The 25,228-nt window shown below is 40.1% G+C and overlaps 1 protein-coding gene across 3 annotated transcripts in view; it reads right to left on the bottom strand.

Annotated features, from left to right (window-relative positions):
* spock1 (SPARC (osteonectin), cwcv and kazal like domains proteoglycan 1) overlaps positions 1-25,228 on the bottom strand; it is a 197,706-nt gene that overhangs the window by 58,589 nt on the left and 113,889 nt on the right. For all 3 annotated transcript variants that reach the window (XM_057849465.1, XM_057849466.1, XM_057849467.1), the window contains exon 4: positions 23,439-23,519. In XM_057849465.1, the coding sequence (XP_057705448.1) occupies positions 23,439-23,519 (81 nt within the window). The remainder of the gene's footprint in view (positions 1-23,438; positions 23,520-25,228) is intronic.

Below are 25,228 nucleotides of genomic sequence, written 5' to 3'. Positions count from 1 at the left end.
GATGGCCAAGACATATACAAGCCCAAGTCTGGACCACCAAATCCCGCAATCAGCTCTTCTGGGGGCCAACAACGGACAGTCCAGAACAAATGGTGGTACATCCTGTCTTGCCATAAGGAACGCCTGATCTCAAGACTCCACAGCTGAGAATTTGAACACTCGGCGCTGAGGTTGACAAAATCTCCAACTCTGGTTCCCTTGGCAACAGTGACACAGGAACCTTGCAGCCCAATCTGCAAAAAGACACTTACCCTAAACAACACCCAAACACACCTTTCTTCCGGCCCACAGCCCACCCCGCCATAGCCTTCAAAAAGACTGAATGCTTAGCTAACAGATTTTTGTCTACTTGTTGTTTGTTGACCCTGGATCCAGTTTGCCTCCTCGCCTGGGTCTCTTTGCTGTCTGATCGCTGTCGACTTGGAATAAATTGTCAACTTGTGTTTCGAAGCCTTTTTACAGCTTTTAAAACGGAGTCAGTGCTTCGTCACGGGTCGCTAGCTGGGCGCCGCTGGGGGTCCCGTGGCGTGCCGTGCTGGTTGGGGGGCTGCGGCTTGTGGGCTGGGTGGGCGGACGTGGGTGGGGCTTGGTGTGTGGTTGGTGGTGCGTCCCCTCTTGCCATCCCTGAAGGCCGGTTGATGGGGGCGCGGGTGGTCTGGGTAACCACCCTGGATCCCGCATGGCGTCTCCGCTCGTCTGTGTGGCTATCACGTGCTTGGTGGGGCTCGCGTGCGGCCGGATGTGATAGGGCGCGCTCGGGTGGGGGGTCCCGGTGCCAGGATTGGTGATGGAGTGGCGTAGGGGTCGGTCGCCAACGGGCTTACACTCACAAGGGATTCACACGATTACTGGGTTCTGGATCACATAGCTGATTTGTGTCCACTCTACCCCTTTCAATCACTTAGCTTATAGACTCCCCCACCCCCGTCCCCCTCTTTCCCTGGTCAACAGGCCCCCCACATGGTGTCAACCGGAAATACATCTAGCTGACGATAGCACCAACATATTTGTAGTTAGTGTAGACGTTCAATGTATTTCTTGTTGTTGTTTGTGTCTCTTTTCTATCTTCTCTTGTGTTTCTTTTCTTCTGTTCACCTATAACCCCTTTTTGTTCGCTGCTTTGTCATAATAAACGAGGTATGTTGAATGATCACAATGGGAGTATGTCATACTCTCAATGTGAAACATTAAAACTGTTCAGACCAACCGGGCACTCAAACTTCCATTCTCTCTGTCAAACAGCTGAACAGGACAGGTTTAAAAAAAAAGAATAAAATAAAATGGAGTCAGTCCAAGGTGTTAAAACTAAGGTGAAAGCGCGGAGTTTGGCCTTTTGGCCGGGTTGTTGAAATTGCGCGAGCGCGGTTCCGGCGGTTCGGCTGGCGTGATTCCGGCAGTCTGGCTAGAGTTGTTCAAAATATGTTCATCCGTGCGGAATGGATTTCTATTTACAGTACGTTGACAGAGACTGTACCAGACAAAGTGAAATCAATTCATTCCAGCTTTATGAAAAGATGTATTTTCCCTAAACAGCGGTCCATTTGAGCTCAGCTCAGCCTGTGCAAGTCCTTCACATCAGTGCTCGCATCATATAAAAACGAATGTCCTTGTCGTCATTAGGTGGATAATGGCTTGCATTTCAGCCCCATCTGGCAAGTGATGAGATCAAACTATTTACCGACCTGATCCCACAATGCACTACTGTTTATAAGCCACTTTATCCACATTACTGCCAAAGACACTGATGTGATGATGATGTTTTGATTCTCAGTAAAATAGCAATGCAAAATCGCCAAGTACCGATGATTGTCAGAGTGTATTTGATGATATTCTGTATTGTTATGAGCAAAGCAAATTTATTTGTACAGCACAATTTAAGACAAGGTAATTCACAGTGCTTTACATCAGGGATAGCTAACCGCCGGCATGGGAACCGGTCCTGGACCAGGGCACATTTGCACCAGGGCGCACAGAAATAATAGATCATTTCTTAGGCATTCTGGCCTTTGCCTCTTGACACACCAATGAGCCTGTCTTCTCTTTAGATATATGAATAAAAGTGGATAGGATGTCGTCATAGAAATGCATTTAGCATCCATTTTTTATGTCGATGGGCGCTTGTCCTCGATAACGACTGGAAATAATAAGCCCACACGCTAGTGACGATGACTGAAAAACTTACTTCCTGTTGATTCTGAGTCATTTCCTATTCATTTAGGGACATTCTGGATTCACTGGCTTTTCAGTAACCCAGCATCAACAGGATGTGACCTGGAATTGTCCAAAAAATCAACAGGAAGTGACCGGTAAATGGCTGAAAAGGAAGTGACCGAAAATCATAAGGAAATGCAGCAGGGCTGAGAACGAAAAGTGGTATTTGCCATGTGGCAAAATGGATTTCGCCATTGGTCATTCTTTTTGTTATGTAGTATTTTTTTTCGCCATGTGGCAAATGGATGTTGCCATGTCATTCTTTTGGTCATGTGGCATTTTATTTTTTGCCAAGTAGCAAAATGGGTTTTGCCATGTGGCTTTTTTTTTTTTTTTTTTTTTGCCATGTGGCAAAATGGATTATGCCATGTGGTAAAATGGATTTTGCCATGTGTCATTTTTTTTGTCATGTGTCATTTTTTTGCCATGTGACAAAATGGATTTTGCCATGTTATTCTTTTTGTCATGTGGCAAAATGGATTTAGCCATGTGGCATTTTTGCCATGTGGCAAAATGGATTTAGCCATGTGTCGGTTTTTTTTGTTTGTCATGTGGCATTTTTTTGCCATGTGGCAAAATGGATTTTGCCATGTGACAAAATGGATTTTGCCATGTGGCATTTTTTTCCCATGTGGCATTTTTTTTTGCCATGTGGCAAAATGGATTTGCCATGCGGCATTTTTTTGCCATGTGGCAAAATGGATTATGCCATGTGGCAAAATGTATTTTGCCAAGTGGCTTTCTTTTGTGTGCCAAAAAATGCTTCATGGCAAAAAAAAAGTACTAGATGGCAAAATTCATTTTGCCACATGGCAAAAAAATGCCACATGGCAAAATCCATTTTGCCACATGACAAAAAAAAAAAAATGCCACATGGCAAAATCCATTTTGCCACATTGCAAAAAAAATGCCCCATGGTAAAATCCATTTTACCGCATGGCAAAAATGCCACATGGCAAAATTTGTTTTGCCACATAACAAAATCCATTTTGCCATTTGAATGGACGACCAGGAGGACATCCACGTCGCCAGGCGTGGAAAGTCCGAGCAGGACGACCAGGAGGACGTCCAGGATGCCAGGTGGCTTACGACCGAGCAGAACAACCAGGAGGACGCCCGGGATGCTAGGCGCTGGACGACCGGGCAGAACGACTGGGACCACCAGTGTAGCGGACAATGCCGTTGAGTCCATGCTGCTCGCCGAGCACAGACAGGCGCCGATGAGGGAAAAGTTTATCCCTGCTGTCACGGCCACAACAGCGTCATCTCTCAGTTAGTTATGTGTAAATAAATTGTTACTTTGCTATCAAAAGCTCTATTTGTCTTGTTGTTTATGCTATTTTGTAAAACGAAAATATTATTCAGATGTATGGGATGTAACTAAAGCAAAAAATAGCTGTGTTAAAGTTATGTTTGAAATGTACGCTTTCACAAAAAGCTCAATTTCTCTGTTTTTTTCATCAGAAATGGGAAAATTGCTCAAACTAAGTGGTTTTCTAACACTGATTTCTAAAGAATGGAAAAAGATATGAACCTTTTTTCCCTGCTGAAAGAAGAGAGTCTAATATTTCTTTTGGTGGGTTCCATGTTTATATAGCAATAGAACAGAATTTTCTGTGGGCCTTGCAAAATCAGTCAAAATCCAGTAAAACGGCCGGGAGTTGCACCGGTGAAAATGGCTGGGAGTGAATGAGTTAAGAATGCCTATTAAATGAATAGGAAATGACTTAAAATCAACATGAAGTAACCTGTTCATGCCCCGCAATGAACACGATGCGTGTTGCTCTTACATCGTTGTTGTATGTTGCATCCCAACTCATCAAGCATACACCCCAAAACCCAAAATAGATGCAAAAACTTAATTAACTCCAGGTTTTAATGTCTGGAGAAAAGCTGCGTCTGAGTCATTGTCTATATACTGTAATGTTTAATACGAGTGAGATAAAATCCCTCATTTGGGTGGCTTTGTCTATATTTCCAATTCATCAGCAAGCAGAGGTCACAGACTAATCCCTAATTGTCCTCCAGTCGTCTGCTCGCCGGGTACGAGCTCGGTTTCTCTCTGCCTTCTCATCCTCTTAACTCCTCGCCCTCTTTGCTACACTCGTCTGTCACTCCCCTGTGGTGATAAAGTCATTTTGAAGTGAAGTGAAATAAGATGGCTTTTCCCCGCCACTGATAGATGGAGGTGAGGACATTTTCAAATAACCCGAGTGATGGAAAGGCATCGCGATATGGCGGCCTATCATGAGGGAGGTTTGGCGTGGCATCATCACGCCGCAGAATTCGAGAGGGCCAGCGGCTTTCCAAATGTGTTTTTTCGTCGGTGTGTGTGTTTTACAGATTAAGGGAAAGAATCTCGAATGCAACATGTGGGATGACGAAGGGGCGGGAACCTCCGGGTAGCTCACGATAACGATGACGTCACGATATGGCGATATGACATATGCCGTGGCAATCGACGCATGTCTTGACGTCTCAGGCGCCGAGCTATCAACTTGTTATCTTAGTAGGGCGAAGGTGTTCTGACCCCACCGAAGAGTCGCTGACGTCTTCCCCTTACCTTATCAGGCGAGGGCTGATAAGCTAGTCCACTTTACTGTGTCAAAGGGCATGGAGTACGTCTCCTTAAACTGCCACCCTCCCACTTCAAATAAATTGGACGTCCATGGCCGTCCGTGGCAACCAATGCCAGGCAATGAGCTCATTTTGGGGCATTGAAGGTCTTTCGCTAGTGATTTTTTTGTCACCTCCAGTTGATTTTGGAGCATTTCTGAGTCACTTCCTGTTGATTTTAGGGCATTTATTGGCCACTTCCGGTTGATTTTGGGTTACAGAACAGAAAATGACCCGAAAATTAATAGACAGTGACGCAAATTCAACAGGAAGTGACCTGTAAATGCCCTAAGATGAACAGAAAGTGACCTGTAAATGCCCCTAATAATTAACAGGAAAATTACAAAATTAACAGCGGAATTGGCCACCTTCCCACTTCAAACCGATTGGATGTCTATTGAGGTCAAAGGCAGCCAGTGAGTTCATTTCAGTTCATTCCTGTTCCGTCACCCAAAATCACTGGAAGTGACCAATAAATGCCCCAAAATCAAGTTTGTGACTTCGAAATGCCCCTAAATCGACAGGAAGTGACAAAAAATGACCTGAAATGCTCCAAAAGGAAAAGGAGGTGACAGAAAATCTACAATTGTTAGATATACCACTGAACTAAATTACGAATGCAAAAAAAAAAAAAAAAAATCATATTAGCTCAAACAAAAACTTATGACCTTATGTTGATCTTAACAGGGAGCAGCTGGATTCAGCCACGTTAGATGAGTTGATCATAGTCACTGTTTCCACTAGAGGGCATTATTTCCACCCAAACAGATAACTAAATGCAAGCACTTTCAAAACAAACCATTATACGGATCCTAGAACAGCAGGGCCGAGAACCAAAGTTGGTATTTGCCTTGTGGCAAAATGGATTTTGTCATGTGGCATTTTTTTTGCCATGTGGCAAAACTGATTTTGCTATGTGGCATTTTTTTGCCATGTGGCAAAATGGATTTTGCCATGTGGCATTTTTTTGTTTTTTGCCAAGTGGCATATTTTGCTTTGCCAAGTGGCAAAACTGATTTTGCCATGTGGCATTTTTTTTGCCAAGTGGCAAAATGGATTTTCCACGTGGCATTTTGTGCCATGTGGAAAAATGGATGATACCATGTGGCATTTTTTTTTCCATGTGGCAAAATGGATTTTGCCATGTGGCTTTTTTTTTTTTTGCCAAGTGGCATATTTTGCTTTGCCAAGTGGCAAAAATGATTTTGCCATGTGGCATTTTTTTTTGCTAAGTGGCAAAATGGATTTTGCCACGTGGCATTTTGTGCCATGTGGCAAAATGGATGTTACCATGTGGCATTTTTTTTCCATGTGGCAAAATGGATTTTGCCATGTGGCATTTTTTGCCATGTGGCATTTTGTTTTGCCATGTGGCATTTTGTTTGCCATGTGGCAAAATTGATTTTGCCACGTGGCTTTTTTTTTTTGCCATGTGGCATTTTTTGCCATGCGGCAAAATGGATTTTGCCCTGTGGCATTTTGTTTTGCCATGTGGCAAAATGGATTTTGCCATGTGGCATTTTTTTTGACATGCAGCAAAATGGATTTTGCCCTGTGGCATTTTTTTTTTTGCCATGAGGCATATTTTTTGCTGTGTGGCAAAACTGATTTTGCCACGTGGCATTCTGTTTTGCTCTGTGGCAAAATTAATTTTGGCATGTGGCTTTTTTTTTTGCTATGTGGCAAAATGGATTTTTCCATGTGTCATTTTCTGCCATGTGGCAAAATGGATTTTGCCATGTGGCATGTATTTTTCCATGTGGCCTATTTTTTGCTGTGTGGCAAAATTGATTTTGCCATGTGGCATTTTGTTTTGCCATGTCGCAAAATGGATTTTGCCATGTGGCATTTTTTTTTTTGCCATGTGGCAATATGGATTTTGGTTTGTGGCATTTTGGGGGGATTTATGGTCGTTTTGCAGGCCATGCACGTCCATGCCATTGTTGGCCATGCACGTCCAAATTTTCCATTCATTTTAAATGGCAGAAAAACATGTGTGGCTGTGATTTTTGGCCATCCACTTACCATTCCAGCGCATTGACATTCGATGGACACATGACAAAGAAAAAGCACCACATGGCAAAATCCATTTTGCCACATGGCAAATACCACTTTTGACTCTCGCTGTCTCTCTCCTCGAAGCGAAAATTCCAAACTTTTTTCTAATCAAATTACTCAAGTTAATCAATTAATCGTTGCAGCACTAATACACAGCATCGTTAAACTGCAGCAACACTTCAAACACGACTTTGAAAATGGAAGAAAAAATGTCAAATTTTACAACAATTACAACTGGCAGTTAATTCTACTGAAACATTAGTCACTCGGCTAACGTGCTTCAGTTCCTTAAGAGGCAGAAAGAAAAGCAGCGCGTGTCAGGCTTGATAAAACATGGCCATGTCCTTTCAGAGGGCCGAATGGAGACTATTGATTGGAACGTACGGTCTAATATAAGAGGCCACATTGCTGACAAGACCTGTCAGACACTGGAGGGTGACCTCAGATTAATTGCCACAGAGTTGGACTTGGGTCAACAATGTATTTTTGGACCTGTGTATATTTGTGTGTTCCACCTTGCAATCCAGTGTTGGCTACTGTCCCTTTTAGTACCAAACAAGAGCTTTAAAAAGGGAACCATGGATAGAAAGACATGTAGTTCTTAAAAGATAAATGTTAGTATGAGTTTTAATTTCAAACCCCTCTTAATTTTTTTCGTTTTGATAATATTTGTAAAATTAGTCGCCATCGTTGTTGACGACGCAATGCACTCTGAGCGGTGACGCCGCTGGGTGGCGCTACCGGGCTTCCACAGTGTCACTCTTTAGCTACATAAACATGCCCTTCTGCCCTTCCAATTTGAACCCGAGCAATACATTAATGACATAGGCGTAGTATGACTTCTGAGGCAGGGGGGGCACAACATGTTGATGACCCCAAAACGCATTGTCAGCAATAAAATTAACTTAAAAGAATATTTAAAATAATAAGTTGACAACGAGCGTTTTTGTTTCCCATCATTCTTGAGGAGAATTTGAAATCAGGCTGCTTAGGCAATACTTTTCGCCAAGATCGTCATCCATTGAATTTGGTAAAACTGATTTTGTCATGTGGCATTTTTTTTTTTGCTATGTGGCAAAATTAATTTTGCCATGTGTCATTTTTAGCCATATGGCAACCATTTTGCATGTGCCATCCATTGAATTTGGTAAAACTAATTTTGCCACATGGCATTGTTTTGCTATGTGGCAAAATTAATTAATGGATTTTGCCATGTGGAAAAAATGGATTTTGCCATGTAGCATTTTTTTTTTTGCCATGTGGCCTATTTTTTGCTGGGTGGCAAAACTGATTTTGCCATATGGGATTTTTTTTTCCCATGTAGCAAAATGGATTTTGCAATGTGGCATTTTTTTTGTCTTGTGGCATTTTTTTGCCACGTGGCAAAATGAATTTGAACCCGAGCAGTACATTAATGACATAGGCGGAGTTTGACTTTTGGGGCAGAGGGGAGGCACAACATGTTGATGACCCCAAAACGCATTGTCAGCAATAAAATTAACTTTCAAGAATATTTAAAATAATAAGTTGACAACGAGCGTTTTTTGTTTCCCATCATTCTTGAGGGGAATTCGAAAACAGGCTGCTTAGGCAATACTTTTCGCCAAGATCGTCATTCATTGAATTTGGTACGCCCGCCAGTGTCGTGCCAATGTAGTTACCCCAGTCAAAGATTGTATCCCCTGGGCGGAGCCATACGGAGGTAGATTTGTGTCTTTATTATTCATTTTAAAAAAAGTTGCTTCAATCAAAATATATATTTTCAACCAAAAAAAGTCGCTTCAAAAAATAAAATGTGAATGCCAAAATAAATTTGAAACTCAAAAAACTAAAAAAAAAAAAAAAAAAAAAAAGCATGTGAAACCCTTTTTTTCTTTGATTAATTTTTATTTATTCATTTATTTAATTTATTTATTTTTGAAGCAACTCTTTGATTCAAGTAATGTTGATTTGTGTTTGGGCCACATTTTGGCTAGGACATTTTTCTCTTTATTATTCAATCAAAAAATAAGTTGCTTCAAAAAATACAGATTTTCCAAAAAGAAAAATCACTTCAGTCAAAAGAAAAAAAATTCAATCATAGAAAAAAAGTTTTTGAATGCGAAAAAATATTTGAGACTGAAAAATTTGCATTTGAACACTTAAATTTTCATTGAAGAAGATTTCTTTGACTGAACCAATCCTTTTAGTGTTTGGGCCATATTATGGTTAGGATATTATTTGTGTCTAAATCATTCAATCCCCCAAAAAGTTGCTTCAATCAAAAAAAAAAAATATATATATATATATATTTTCAATCAAAGAAAAAAATCTTTTTAAAACATATTTCTTTCTGTAATATATAAATATTTATAAGGGCTGTCAAAATTATCGCGTTAACGAGCGGTAATTAATTTTTTAAATTAATCCCGTTAAAATATTTGACGCAATTAACGCACAAATGCCCTGCTCAAACAGATTACAATGACCGCACAGTGAAAGCTGTACTTGTTGTGTTTTTCGTAGTTTTGCCACCCTCTGCTGGCGCTTGGGTGCGACTGATTTTATAGGCTTCAGCACCCATGAGCATTGTGTAAGTAATTATTCACATCAACAATGGCGGGCTACTAGTTTATTTTTTGATTGAAAATTTACAAATTTTATTAAACGAAAACATGAAGAGGGGTTTTAATATAAAATTTCTATATCTTGTACTAAAATGTATCTTTTAAGAACTGCAAGTCTTTCTATCCATGGATCGCTTTAACAGAATGTTAATAATGGTATTGCCATCTTGTTGATTTATTGTTATAATAAAGAAATACAGTACTTATGTACCGTATATTGAATGTATATATCCATCTTGTGTCTTATCTTTCCATTTCAACAATAATTTACAGAAAAATATGGCATATTTTATAGATGGTTTGAATTGCGATTAATTCCGATTAATTAATTTTTAAGATGTAATTAACTCGATTAAAAAATTTAATCGCTTAATACCCCTAATATATATATACATTGGGGAGAACAAGTATTTGATAGATTGCCAAAACCCATTGGCAGTGTATCAAATGGGAAAACCTATATATATATATATATATATATATATATATATATATATATATATATATATATATATTTTTAATTATATGCAAAGCAAATGACTGTCTAAGGTGCTCCAAAGATAATTTTGACCCATTATAAAAATGTTTTTTTTTGTTCATTTCATTCATTTTTGTTGCAGGTTTAAGGTTTTACAGCTTTTATATATACTGTATATAGGAAAGTCAATTACATGCAATGACACTTTCGGCCACCAGGGGGGCCTGGACCCCCCCCCCCCCTTAAAATCCACTTATGATTAATGAGCAAGACAGCCCTGTTGATATTTCAGAAAACCATAGCAATAGCAAAATGAACAGGAAAGACAGGATGAGAAGAGTTGTGTTCATGTGTCAAGTTCGCTAATGACAGTCCTCTCCTGCTGTAGTGACGGAGCAAGAGAGTGATGTCAAAAAATGTTTGCAGATTTAATCAGAAGTCACAACCTTACAAACTCACAACGAGATCAAAAGAGGCCCAAAGCCTCAATGTTAACTGTGGCAATAAGTGGCAAATACACAAGAATGTGTAACATTTTACTGAAACATTTATCTAATAGAAATAAAAAATACTGGTATATATTGGCAGATAGGTTGTTGTCCTGCCTTTGGCAATATGTGTTAAAGCAGAGGTCCCCAAACTTTTTCCTGTGAGGGCCACATAACTTTTCCCTTCTCTGATGAGGGGCCGGGGTCAGTTTGTAACAGAAAAAGTGTGACGATTGCAGAAGTGCATAAATGCAAAAAAATATTGTTTTTCAGAAAGCCACAATCAAATAACCCCTTCTGGATTCTTCACGGAATGAAAGTAAATAAAATAAAAATAATAATATAATATAATAATAATGATTAATAATAAAAACACTATTAATTAAATGGATAATAACCAAATAACCCTCTCTGAATTCTTCAAGGAAAAGGCCAGGAAATAAATAACACGATTGAGGAAAAAAAATAAATAAATAAAAATGGCCGGACCAAATGTGGAGGCGGGCCGTATTTGGGCCGCGGGCCGCAGTTTGGGGACTACTAGGTTAACGTGTATTATTTACCATTACATTGAAATGCATGCCTTTTAGTTTTTGTGGCGCTTACACGCTCAAATGGGAGCGCCCTTGCGCTTCCTCACGCGAAGAACGCGCTCACGTGAAGAAGAGCGCGCTTCCACCCGAAGAAGAAATGCCGCATCCAAGCGAGTTAATGAGAGAGGGAAACACTTCTACGAGCCTACGTTCTTTGTTAATGTTAATATCTACAGAGGCAACGCCTGTATGTATCATCTTTTGTGTTGTTGTTGTTGTGTTTCCACTCGCGATCGGACACTTAAATCCAGTTGTGTAGTGGTTTGAACGATGTGCTAATGCTAGCGAACGAATGCTAACCATACTGTTATTAGCAGCTAATCATCGCTGATTTACGTTGATGCAAACCTGTTTGTTATTGGGGACGAAATTGATTTGTTTCATTTCTATTCTTAGTTTCACTCTTCAAGTGATGGTTGAATAAAGTCAGCAAATTATACCAACGTCTTCTGCATCGTCATTTGGGAGTTTAGCTAGCTGTATAGCCAGGACTGAGCCTTAGCCTCTCTGTGAGGACAGCGCAGTCGTATTCCCTCCTGATGCAGTTATCTCCACCTTGCAATGACTGCAAGTCGCTTTGTTGTCATTTTTCCTCGTGAAGTGAAGACACACTTTCCAGCGTTTGAACCTACGTGCTGTCATTGTTATGTTTATGGCTGCAATGCTCGTGCTTACCCGTCGTAACCTTTCATTTTCACACTCTTTCCTGGTGAAGTGTAGTCAAACTTTGGAGCGAGTGGTTCTTGGCGCCATGCTAGTTTGATGCGTCTGGACAACAAGACACGTCACGACGCAATACGCGTCTTTAGGAATCGTTAATGGGATCGTTAAGGCTTTTTCATTGTGATGTCGAGGCCTCGAAACAGGTTCCGAATTGGAATCGGATTTCGATTCCCATCCCTCATCACTATAATTAGCTAATCTGACCGGTCAGAAAATTGAACATAAAACAGAAGAAAAGAAAAAAAAACAGATTGAAGCTTCAAATTTGTTATAATCCTTAACACAAAATTAAGGTATAATATAGCAAAAATCATATTCTTTTAGTACGTCTGGTAATTTATGTACACAATTATTACTTGTTTGTTGCGGCTTTGTTCAAGTAGTATCTGTCTCTGATTCCTTCTTTTTTCCTTACCACTCCCCGAACCTAGAACTGGTCCAGGAGCCCACATCACCCTCTGCCTAACAGCAGAGGCGCTACATTTACATCTTCTAAAATGTATTCTGCAATGCATTAAAGGGGAAATGTGAACTAAGGTTGGCCAACCATGTTTTTGAATAATATCAATGGCTAAACAATTATAAGCATATTTTCATTTTTTTTTTAACACAACTCTTCCAGATTGTTTGTTTAACCCATAGCAACGCCTCTGACAACAAAAATGCTTTTCTTCGGAAATCTTCGGAAATTACGTCACACCGGGAATTGCGAGGGAAGTCCGCCATAGAACAGTATTGTTTGTTGCATTGCTTCTCGGTAAGATGCCACGGCGGTGTGTGGCGATGTTTTGTTCTCACTCAAACGAAAAGTTGTGTGAGTGGCCAAAGGATAGCAGGGCACGTAAATGGACATCTTTCGTTCGCACGAAGCGAATGAATTTCACGCCATCACCGAGTAGTGTTCTCTGCTGCAAACACTTCGAAGATGCCTGCTTCCTTAATCGGTCTGCTTATGATCAAGGATTTGCCAAAAAGTAAGTGTGATTTTTGGATAGATGACTGATGACTTTGTCAAAGCAGAGCTGCCAACTGTTGTGGAATGTACAGTAGAAGCTAGCGACGTTAGCCGAAAGCCAACTCGTGGCAATAGTCGTGGCATAGTTGTTGTTGTGTTCGCTAGTGTTACGTCCCAAGGACGGCTCGCGAAGGGCGTAACATAAAACGAGCCACACAATTTCACAAGTGGCACAGAATTTACACAACAAACTCGCAATGAATATGGTAAATGGTGTTATACTTATATAGCGCTTTTCCACCTTTCAAGGCAATATGTACAAAATGTAGATGAAGCGCGGCTTCAGGGTAAGCCCAGGCCAAATGGTAAATGGTGTTATACTTATATAGCGCTTTTCCACCTTTCAAGGCGCTCAAAACAACAAACAAAAGGAATCTACACTTGAACCCCAACCGCTAACTAAACCCTGAACATGAAAAAGAACGAAGAAAAGACAGCCACTATCTTAGCTTCTTACGCTAAAAAAAACTGGAGAAAACGGGTTGAACAGAAATGGCGACTTACCCCTTCTTGCTTCAGTGCTCTTATTTACAGTGGTGAACAAAAACGATCCAATAACAAATAAACACAAAAGACCTCACCGAAAAAGCGGGAGTGTATCAGACTAGCGATCAAATGCAAACGAGCATGAATGGCGAGCTAACAGCTGGCGAGGAGGACCGCGGCAGAATGCTGTCAAATGTGAACGTTGACAGCTCAAGTCCCGCAGTGAATCATGGGAAATGTAGTCTCGGGACAACACTGAAGTGGTGCTTTGTAATCTGTTCGCTTGTGTGAAAAAACTACATTTCCTCACGCCATTAGACGCCACTTCCTGCCGATAGCCCCAGGAAGTAGTAGTAGCTGGTAGTACGAGGCGAGGCGGAGATGAGCGACAAGCAAAACATCGCGGTCGAATGTGGTGGCAGTCCGCTATTATTTTGTTTTCTTATTGTTGCCACAATAAAGTGGAGAAAGCCATCAACGACTCATCTCCCCCCCCCCCCCCAACGTTTGTATATTATTATTTTATATGCATGAGCGTTGCCGGATCTGCCAAAATGAACATGCAGTCTGATTATTATTTTTTTAAACAATGTCATCAGATAGACAAAAACATAAAATTATGTGCAAATGCCTGCATCTTCAAATCATGAAAATAATAACAGCCTATATTTTACCAATCTTGTAATCTCGATGGGTCTTGTCTCCATTCCATGTCAGGTAGTCTAGGCACATTGTTTGCATCCTGATCAGCGTCTGGCTAATACATGTTAGGTTAGGGTTCGGAAACGCGATTATTTTGTCAAATATACAACATATTAGAGCTGTCCCGACTAGTCGACATAGTCGACTTCATCGATGACGTAAATCCGTCGACGAGCACAACATCCCGTCGACGGTTAATGAAGGGTTAAAAAAAAAAATACATGCGTGGAAAGTTCAGAATGTCGGATGCTCTGTATGCAAGCGGGGAAAGCGGCACAAACCCAAAAAAAAGCGCACCAGAGTGTCCAAAACATTGACTTATTTCAAAGAAACAACGGAGGGTACACTCTTCTGTCCTGTCTGTTAAATGCCAAGCTTGGCTGCACGTCAGCCGTGAATAAACACCTCAAGCGCCGTCACCGTTTGTAATTTTTTTCTCTTTTTTTTTTCATTTTCCTGTACACCAGAGGGTGCTGTCGCCTTACTGAATAATAACGTTTCATTGACAATGGGCCCATAGTGCTATTAGTATTGTCCTTAATGCTAACTGAAAGGTTTATTTCATGTTATGGTTTATTTTATGGTATAGGAAATTATATAAGGTTAAAAGGTCATAAATATATACAGTATATACAGTGATTGCACTCAAGGGAGAGATTGTCAATGATAAGGTAATAAATTAAGGTAAAGGCAATTCACTGATATATAAATAAGGTTTCAAAGGAAAAAGGTGAAAAGTTTTTGTTAATTTCTAATTGTGTTGTTTTATTTGTGTGCACCATAGCTCTTACAGTGTGATTACATCAAGGATGGAATAAAAGTTGTAAGAGACCACTTTTTCAATCAGGGATGCTACACTAGTAAATTCTATCAGCATTTGAACTAATTGTTTATTTGTGATTTATTATTATTTATGTGTTTATTTGTACTTTAATAAATAATTTAAGTGTTCCAATATGTTTTTTGTGAATTGATAAGCGTCAACAAAAATTTCATTGCTAAATTAGTAAACAAAAACAAAATTATTATTATTTTTTTTTTAATTATTAGATTAGTCGACTAATCGTAAAAATAGTCGGCTGACTAATCGGGAGAAAATTAGTCGTTTGGGACAGCCCTACAACATATAAATTATTTTTTCATGCTTTATTTGTTGGACAATGTTTAATTACTTTAATTGTGACCCTATTTGGCATGTTATGAAATTACTTCACATTACAGCTTTAAATGTTCATCATCCGATTACTTGACCATTTGAACTCTATCAATAACTGCGGCCCTGACAAATATAATCTTCGCACTATAAGGTGCACCTGACTATAAGCCGCCACCCACTAAATTTGGCATGAAAACAGCATTTGTTCATAGATGAGCCACAGCTGTCCTAACTGTATTATGGGATATTTACACCAAAAGATATTAACTGGTAACACTTTCTTTGACAGCGGCATCATACGACGGTCATAAGACCAAATGAACCACCATGAAGCTTTGAACTAGTGCTGCAACGATTAATCGATTAACTTGAGTATTCAATTTGAAAAAAAAAAGATTTGAATTAAATTTTGCTGCTTCGAGTATTCGTTGAATTAAAGTGGCATTGTAATGGTTTGTTTTGTAAGTGTTTGCATTTAGTTTTATTGATTAGGGTGGATACACTGCCCTCTAGCCTGCCACATTTTACATGGCTGAATCCAGTTTGTGTTTGAGCTAACGTTTTTTTTAATGCATTTGTAATTTGGTTTATAGGTATATTTAGCCGATTTTTGTGGGAATATGTGTAATATAATTTGTGGGAACCATTTATTAGAGCATTGTAAAAAAAGACATTAGCGTTTTATAGCATTTAAGCTAGCAGACTTTTAATATGTAAGTTAGCCAACTGTTCTTTTGTTGGACATAAATCCTTGGATACACTGCCCTTTAGTGGCAACAGTGAATATGAAACAACTCATTTTACATGGCTGAATGCAGCTGCTCCCTGTTAAGACCATTCATTCATTCATTCATTTTCCATGCCGCTTATTCCTCACGAGGGTCGCGGAGGTGCTGGAGCCTATCCCAGCTAACTTCGGGCAGTAGGCAGGGGACACCCTGAATTGGTTGCCAGCCAATCGCAGGGCCTGTTAAGACCAACATAAAAAAAATTTTTGTTCGAGCTATTTTTTTTTTTTAATGCTTTTGTAATTTAGTTTATAGGTATATTTAGCCATTTTTGTTGGAATACTGCATGAACCATTTGTTTAGAGCATTGTAAAAAAAAAAAAAAAAAAAAAAGTTAGCATTTTATAGCATTTAAGGTAGCAGACTTTTGCTATGTAAGTTAGCTAATTGTTCTTTTGTTGTACTTGGGTTTCGAACTAACTAGTTCATCGATTAATCGACTTCTAAAATAATCCATAGCTGCAGCCCTACTTTGAACCGATTGGTTGTAAAGCTTCATTGCTTCAAGAAGCTTCATTTGGTCATCACTGCTCCCTTGGGGGAGACAGTCAACCTCTGCTGACACCTGCTGTCAACACTGTTGTCGTCCAACATGCCTCCTAGCATGCATTTTAGCACTACAGATGTAAATAACCATCAAAATTCATGTTCTGTGCTAATTATTTTTTCAGTTACTGCTCCAGTTGTTTCATTAATTGCTAGTTATGGCATTTGGTAACACTTTATCTGACATTGGGAGCTTACAGTCCAACAATTACGGTAAATAACCGTCAATGTTGCTGTGCCAAACTGTAACCAGCCCAAGCACAAAGGTTTCCGGCTTGAACATTGATTAATAACCCAGCATAAACACTGGCACAAAACCAATACCGATATTATCGGGTGGCCGATATATTCAAACAACTTTACATTTAAGCCTTGACTAATTAAAAAGGTCTTTCTTTTTTTCCACCCGATGGGTGGGAGTGTTACTGAGGGGAAACAAGACAAACAGATGATGAGGAGATATAATTGCCTCCACTCTCTGTATTGTCAATACTCCTCAGGGTTTCACCATTTGGCCTGTGAAAAGCAGTCAAGCAAAGGATGATGGAGAGATGAAAACACAGAGAGGGGGCCTCTGGGAGGAAGCAGTGACAGAACAGCTTCACCATGCAGAAAATTAATTATTGAAAACACAGGCAAACCATATCATTGTGGATGTTAGTGAGGGAACGGAGGAGATAAACAGCCTGCTTCGGTTAAAATATCACTGGAAAAATGACACGGAGGGCTTGGGCTCGGCTACCGGGAAAAGATGATTTACTCGGAATATTCATCGTCACAACGCTACAGACATAAACGTAAATAACCATATGCAATCTAGTGAAAGTGGGGGTGTGAATTTGTTGCTAGCAGCAATGTATTTTATTTTTTTTTTTAGAAGCAAATTCAAGTCTTTGAAGGTAGCTTCAAAGTGGAATAGTGCGGAGGATTCGTCTCAGGTACAAGTTGTTATTGTCACGGTTTAAGTACACTTAACAAAATGTTTTTCACTCAAATTAAATATATGAGAAATAAATATTATATTCCATTGATTGGCTTTTTTGGAGGGAAATAGAGAAAAAGGTTTTACAAAGAAGGATGGAAGAGTATAATGAATTGGTAGGTGATCAAGTAGGGCAGCAACTTTAGCTGGTTATGACACTTTCAAAAATGGAAAAATGTTGGAAAAATGAGTCCTCGCAGTTTGGCGCAACTCGGACAACATGCAGGTCAGGGTGGTGGCAGATCGACACCCTCTCATCATCTCATGCGAACCTAACATGTTTGAAACTCGCCCCTTTTTTTGGGGATTAGAAAAACATTCACACACCTAGAAGGAAAAACCCCTTTTGATGAGGGTCATACAAGAAATAAGGCTCTACCGAGCTGTGCAGCCAGGCCCTTATTCAAAACCAAAATGAATCTATTAATTGGGCCATTTCGACCAAGTGAGCCAAATTTCGTGGCTCTATAAGCTGCTTAAGTGTTGGAAGAAATCTACTTCCTTTTAATGGTGAACAAAGGGTCGTCACGGAAACAGACAGAGGCCTGGACATGGGCCTTAAAATGTCTGAAAAAGACCTGGTCATGTATAAGTAAAATGAGTGACTTTCTGTTTCCACCAGTTGGCGCTGCAGAGTTGATGAAAATGACCCCTACAGGACCCTTCAGGGTATGACTCTCAACAAGTATGGGAAGTTTGGCGCAGATATGTGCCAAAATTTGTTCCCAGCAGGGGGTGACAGGTCTAATGGGCAATATTTCTATGCAGTCGTGTTCAGGCTGGGATACCTCTCACACAAGCCATATATGAAAAACACTGCACCTTCAATCAGGGAGTTATTCGTCATTTACTGAATTTGGCGTGTTGCAACAAAATGGCCGACTTTGGCAACCCGTCCAGGTCAGGCCCGTGAATGAATCTCTCCTATGTCTAATGGACAGTCTTACCAATTTTGAGGAGGATCAGACACATTCCCTAGGCGCCAATGTCTCAGATATGCACCCTGTAAATCAATAAAAATTCACATTCAATGAAAAATACCCAATTTCCTGTTGGTTTTGGAATATGGGTGCAGAGACTTTTTGGAGCAGTTTTTTACAAGGTATTGACTCCCCAAATTTCATCGCTCTACATTGAGAAAACCAAATAGGAGAGGCCTTTTTAAAAAATCCTTTTTGTCGCCACTAGTTGGCGCTGTATGGTTGAGGGTATTACTCTCAACAAGCACGGAAAGTTTGGCGCAGATAAGTTAACTTAAGATATCATATGTCTCATGAACAGTTTCACCGATTTTGAGGAGGATCCAACTAACTCAATCCAAAATACCCGATTTCCTGTTGGGTTTGGAATATGGGCGCAAGAGACTTTTTGGAGCGGTTTTGCACAATATATCGACTCCCAAAATTTCATCACTTGACGTTTAAAAAACCTAATAGGAGAGGCCTTTTTGAAAATTTCAAGGGAGTGCCATCAAACCATTTTGTTACGTTTTTTCTCAAGGTCGCAAAATTATTCAAATTTACGCCAATCCGCATGTATGTGCAAATTTTGGTGTATTTTCAAGCATGTTAAGGCCTCCAAATTGGCCGTTTTGATTTGCCAACAAAAAAAAATCCTTTGCATTACAATAGGGGCTCTCGCGTCACTAGCTGCTCAGGCCCTTAAAAAAAAAAACACAATAACACACATGGTAGCTTTTCCATTGCATGCAAAGCTAACATCAATTAGTACTTGTTAATATGCAGATGAAATCATATTATTTAGTCAAGGCAGCGCCGTGTTGCTACACTCTCTTGTGGATTTATCATTTCTATAAGCTCTTGATACTAAGATTACACTGTGTTGACACGCAGCTTATCGCATGCTAAATTATATCAAAACACGTAATTGCTTTTTATTCTAATTACCCATTCAGCTGAATACAATGCGTACAATTAAGTTGTGATTTCAATTTGCATTTTGATTTGTTTCGTGTTCAGTTTGCTGTTTGAGTCTTTTGTGAGTGAAGCATCCTTCTGGAGTTTTGCAGTAAAGCTAGTGTTGCATTGAAATACTGCATGTCTCATTGGATATCAGTTCGAAGAAACCTAAGCCCATTATGAAAAACAAACAATGAGAACCATGAGGTGAATGAATTTCGCTCAAAATGCCATATATACCAGCATATAGGTGACATTTTTTTTGTTTTTGGGACGAAAATTTCGCCTAAAAATAAGGTTGTGACTAGAGTTGTCCTGATCGATCGGGATGGTCCGATCACGTCATTTTTAAAGTATCGGAATCGGCGAAAAAATATCGGCCATGCCATTTTTAATATATATATATATATATATATTTTTTTTTTTAATTAAATCATTTTTTAATTGTATTTAACGTTACAGACATAATATGTTACACTCATCCAGAGTCTTTAGTTTAGGGTTAAGGTAGGGTTATCAAATTTATCCCGGTAACGGCGGTAATTAATTTTTTGGGAAAATGTATCACGTTAATTAATGCACGCGTTGCACTTTCCACTCACGCATTGTCGCACTTAATCTGTAATGGCGCCGTTTTACCTATATAGAGGGATAAAAGGCAGCGTAAAATGAGTAGAGTGAATTTTGGTAGCCTTTGGAGCCTATTATTACTAGGCTGAAGCCTTACAATCCCTCTCCCTACGATTAGAAATATCATGGGAAACAATGTGGGGAAGCAAGGTAGCAATTGATTTTTGTCTTAACACCTTATGTTATTTCCCAACGCAGAGAAGATATATCAAATGGTAGCACTATGCACAGTCATGGTTTCACTTCCCATCATGCATTTGGGTCGAATGGCTGCAGTATCATTTACTGAAAGCTCAACAAATACACTAGATGGCAATATTTAGTCACAATATACAAAGTCACAAGTCTTTCTATCCGTGGATCCCTCTCACAGAAAGAATGTTAATAATGTAAATGCCATCTTGAGGATTTATCGTCATAATAAACAAATACAGTACTTATATACTGTATGTGGAATGTATATATTCGTCCGAGTTTTATTCATCTTTTTCTTAATGCATTGCCAAAATGTATATGATTGGGAAAAATTATCGGGAATGATTGGAATTGAATCGGGAGCAAAAAAAAAAGCAATCGGATCGGGAAATATCGGGATCGGCAGATACTCAAACTAAAATGATCGGGATCGGATTGGGATAAAAAAAACATGATCGGAACAACCCTAGTTGTGACCCATATGCCGATATGTTGACCAATGCCCAATTTAGATCGTCGTACAACTGAAAAGTCATAAAAATTAGCATTAGCTATGCATGCTAACGACAAAGGTGGGTAGTACTTACATTTACTCAGTTACATTTACTTGCATCATGGCCAAAGCTGGAACCGTGTATGTCCTTGCGGCCATTTTGGCTTTCACAACAAAGAATGTTACCAATCGACCTCAAGAGGGTGCTCTAGGAGCAAAAAAACGATAGTGAAAAGGGGTGATGAATGCTAAATGGTGTTATACTTGTATAGCGCTTTTCCACCTTTCAAGAGGAATTCGAGGGCTTCCATCCAAGATGATGTGGAAGATTTACCGTAAGACAGTTAACCCTTTACACTTCGTACTGTACAATCGGGGACGCCGGTGTCCCCCTGATTTCTGTGGGCCCTAATGTCTTGCTGTATTGGTTGTAACGACCAGATGGCAGCTCTGCGAGACTGTCGCATGGTAGCTAAATGAGTATTCCTGGGCTGACTTAAAGTTAGTGAGTTGAAGTTCGCGTCATTGGCCGCCATTTTGCATCCGCGATGCTTCATATCACATCTTTGCTGGAATAATTAAAATTTTCTCACAGCTACATCGACGAAATGGCATCAAAATGACAAGGTAGGGGTAGAAGCAGGCGAGTAGAAACAGTGAATTATGCCGAGTCTGAAAATGAGCCCCCAGAAAGAGGGGACATGTTTTTTTCACTGTATTATGGGATATTTACGCCAAAAGACATTAACTGGAAACACTTTATTTAAAAGCAGCATCTTACAACTCTCATAAGACCAAATGAACCACCATAAAGCTTTGAACCAATTGGCTGCAAAGCGTCATTGCTTCAAGAAGCTTCATTTGGCTATCACTGCTCCCTTGGGGGAGACAGTCAATCTTTGCTGCCACCTGCTGTCAACACTGTTGTAGTCCAACATGCCTCCTTGTATGCATTGCAGCGCAACAGATGTAAATAACAATCAAAATTCATGTTCTGTGCTAATTACTTCTTTAGTTACTGTTCCAGTTGTTTCATTCATTGTTAGTTATGGTATTTGGTGATACTTTATCTGACAGTGGTGCCATAAAACTGTCATTAGACCATCATAATTACAACATGACACTGCCATGATTATTAATGAATGCTTACGACAGATGTCATTTTATGTCAAATCATCTCCCTTTTGAATGGATGCAAAAGCAGTTGTGTGTAATGAAGGAGATAGTTACTTTTCTCGCAGGCACTGTATAACTGTTTGCATAATAAAGCATTTAACCATAGTTTAAGAAGACGTACTCCATGCTGTTTTGACACGGTAAAGTGGCCCAGCTTATCAGCCCTCGCCTGATAAGCTAAGGAGAAGACGTCAGCAACTCTTCGGTGGGGTCAGAACACCCTCGCCCAACCAAGATAATAGCGCGGCGCCTTAGACGTCAAGACATGCATCAGTTGCTGTGGCAACCACGGCCCAGCCACGAAAGATGACACACGAACTTGACCGCCCAAACCTGCCACAGAAGGATGATCCCAAGACAACACCCAGGCACACCCTCCGCCCCGCCCACTCCACCGCAGCTTTCAAAAGACTAAACATTAAGCTAACAACTGTCGCTTCTCGGGGACATTTCGATGTATCCGTTGTTTTGCTGACCCTGGATCCAGCACTGCCTTTCCTTCGTCTGTTTTTGCCTTGCGTTTTTATCACTGTCGACGAATAAATTGTCAACTTGTTCCCGGTGAGCTTGCTTTAAACTGTTCAAAATGGAGTCTGTACAAAGGGTTAACGCTGGAGTGAACGCGTGGAGTTTGGCCTTTCCGGCCGACTTGCTGGGGCTGCGCCGGCGGGACGCCTACTGGTTCGGATGTCGCTGTTCCGGCGGCTTGGCCGGGGGGGCCGAATTCCTTCACCCCCTTGAAGCAAGATTCTTGCATAAATAATACATTGCATCTGCAGGAGCAACTTATACATCAATATCCGGTAGCTATTACCACTATTAAAAAGCTGTTATCACAAGTATCAATAATACTTCAAGGTGATTAGAAGAAACATTTTCCCTAGCTCCTCCTTCAGTTTTATCCATCTTCTCCATTTTTTGGATGACATCACATCAGCCGTGTGAAGGTGCACCATCTCCTGTTTACAGTTTGACCTTCATTTCATGTACTCATTGTCTATCAAGGCCTGTTATCTTATCAACCTTTGCAAAATCATAAACATCAAAACTGACAAGTGGTCCACTGGGGAAATTTACCCTGATGCACTACTGCCTTTACCTCTTAATTTCATACGAGACATTTAATGTTTTCCGACGCTAATGATGTTAGCGGTGACGCTAACCCTGGAAATAGCTCCGTGTTCCTGAAGGGAATGGCTTTGATAATTCTGCGCGCATTAGCCATGCTTCTATCTGCAGCAGACGACAAACTGTGAGCTAGGTTATCTCGCCATTCCATACTGACATAACTGCACGCTACCTGAGACAGAAAGCAGAAAGCAATTGCATGGGTAACACCCACAGTTTTATGGGGACTGAAACTGCAGATCATTGTAAATAAAGTATTATACCCAGCTGTGGTACAACATTTCCATGAAAATCTCATCCTAAAAATAATGAAGGAATTTAATGGTAGTTAATAGTTTTTATTGGTAAAACTGTATGCAGTATACCACACAGTGGGCTGAATGAATAATAAAGCTGCTATGCAACACAAATGGTATGTAAGGAAAGAACAAGCAATTTCTCAAACTCACCATCTTGTACCACCTTCTTGCCAGAACTGATGTGGGTTTTGGTCCCTACATGTCCGTATCTTCCAGGCTTAGTATCTCGCTCTAAAAACACATATTCAAAACAATATAACAGCAATCAAATATGTTCAATTAGTTCAAGTTATCAAAATTAGCTAAATACAGAGGGGCAAATAAGTATTTAGTCAACCACAAATTGTGCAAGTTCTCCCACTTGAAAATATTAGAGAGGCCTGTAATTATCAACATGGGTAAACCTCAACCGTGAGAGACAGAATGTGGAAAAAAAAAAAAAAACAGAAAATCATATTGTTTGATTTTTAAAGAATTTATTTGCAAATCATGGTTGAAAATAAGTGTTTGGTCTATACCAAAAGTTAATCTCAATACTTTGTTATGTACTCTGTGTTGGCAATAACGGAGGCCAAACGTTTTCTGTAACTCTTTACAAGCTTTTCACACAGTTGCTGGTATTTTGGCCCATTCCTCCATGCAGATCTCCTCTAGAGCAGCGATGTTTTGGGGCTGTCGTTGGGCAACACGGACTTTCAACTCCCTCCTCATCCCGTGGTGTCAAAATGATAACAAGAACGGGGAGCAAAAATCCCAGTACCACAAGGGGGGGACCTAGTGAATGATCTACAGAGAGCTGGGACCACAGTAACAAAGGCTACTATCAGTAACACAATGCGCTGCCAGGGACTCTAATCCTGCACTGCCAGACGTGTCCCCCTGCTGAAGCCAGTACACGTCCGCCCATCTGCGGTTGGCTAAAAAGCATTTGGATGATCCAGAAGAGGACTGGGAGAATGTGTTATGGTCAGATGAAACCAAAACAGAACTTTTTGGTAGAAACACAGGTTCTCTTGTTTGGAGGAAAAAGAATACTGAATTGCACCATACCCACTGTGAAGCATGGGGGTGGAAACATCATGTTTTGGGGCTGTTTTTCTGATCTGTGTAAAGGAAAGAATGAATGGGGCCATGTATCGAGAGATTTTGAGTGAAAATCTCCTTCCATCAGCAAGAGCATTGAAGATGAGACATGGCTGGGTCTTTCAGCATGACAATGATCCCAAACACACAGCCGGGGCAACAAAGGAGTGGCTTCGTAAGAAGCATTTCAAGGTCCTGGGGTGGCCTAGCCAGTCTCCAGGTCTCAACCCCATAGAGGAGGGAGTTGAAAGTCCGTGTTGCCCAACGACAGCCCCAGAACATCACTGATCTAGAGGAGATCTGCGTAGAGGAATGGGCCAAAATACCAGCAACCGGTGTGAAAAGCTTGTGAAGAGTTACAGAAAACGTTTGGACTCCGTTATTGCCAACAAAGGGTACATAACAAAGTATTGAGATGAACTTTTGGTATTGAACAAATACTTATTTTCCACCATAATTTGCAAATAAATTATTTAAAAATCAAACAATGTGATTTTCTGTTTTTTTTTTCCAAATTCTGTCTCTCATGGTTGAGGTTTAACCATGTTGGCAATTATAGGCCTCTCTAATATGGGTGGGGGAGAACTTGCACAATTAGTGGTTGACTAAATACTTATTTGCCCCACTGTTATAACTGGTTTAAAATATACTGTACTTTCACATTGATTAATTTTCTTCATCAGATCATTTTTGGGGGTCTTTGGTCAGTGACCACAATCCAAAAGCACATTTCTACTTCCAACAAAAAGCATCCAGATGGTTTCAGATGGTCATAAATAATAGAAAATGTCTGCTGTAACAAGGTCAATTAAACAGCATCTGCGCCAGAAGGTGTTTCTAAAGGCAACACAACATTT

Source organism: Corythoichthys intestinalis, chromosome 11, assembly GCF_030265065.1.
Source record: "Corythoichthys intestinalis isolate RoL2023-P3 chromosome 11, ASM3026506v1, whole genome shotgun sequence".
Classification (NCBI taxonomy): Eukaryota; Metazoa; Chordata; class Actinopteri; order Syngnathiformes; family Syngnathidae; genus Corythoichthys; species Corythoichthys intestinalis.
The sequence above is the reverse complement of the archived record's forward strand: the minus strand, read 5'-3'. Positions and strand labels throughout refer to the sequence as shown.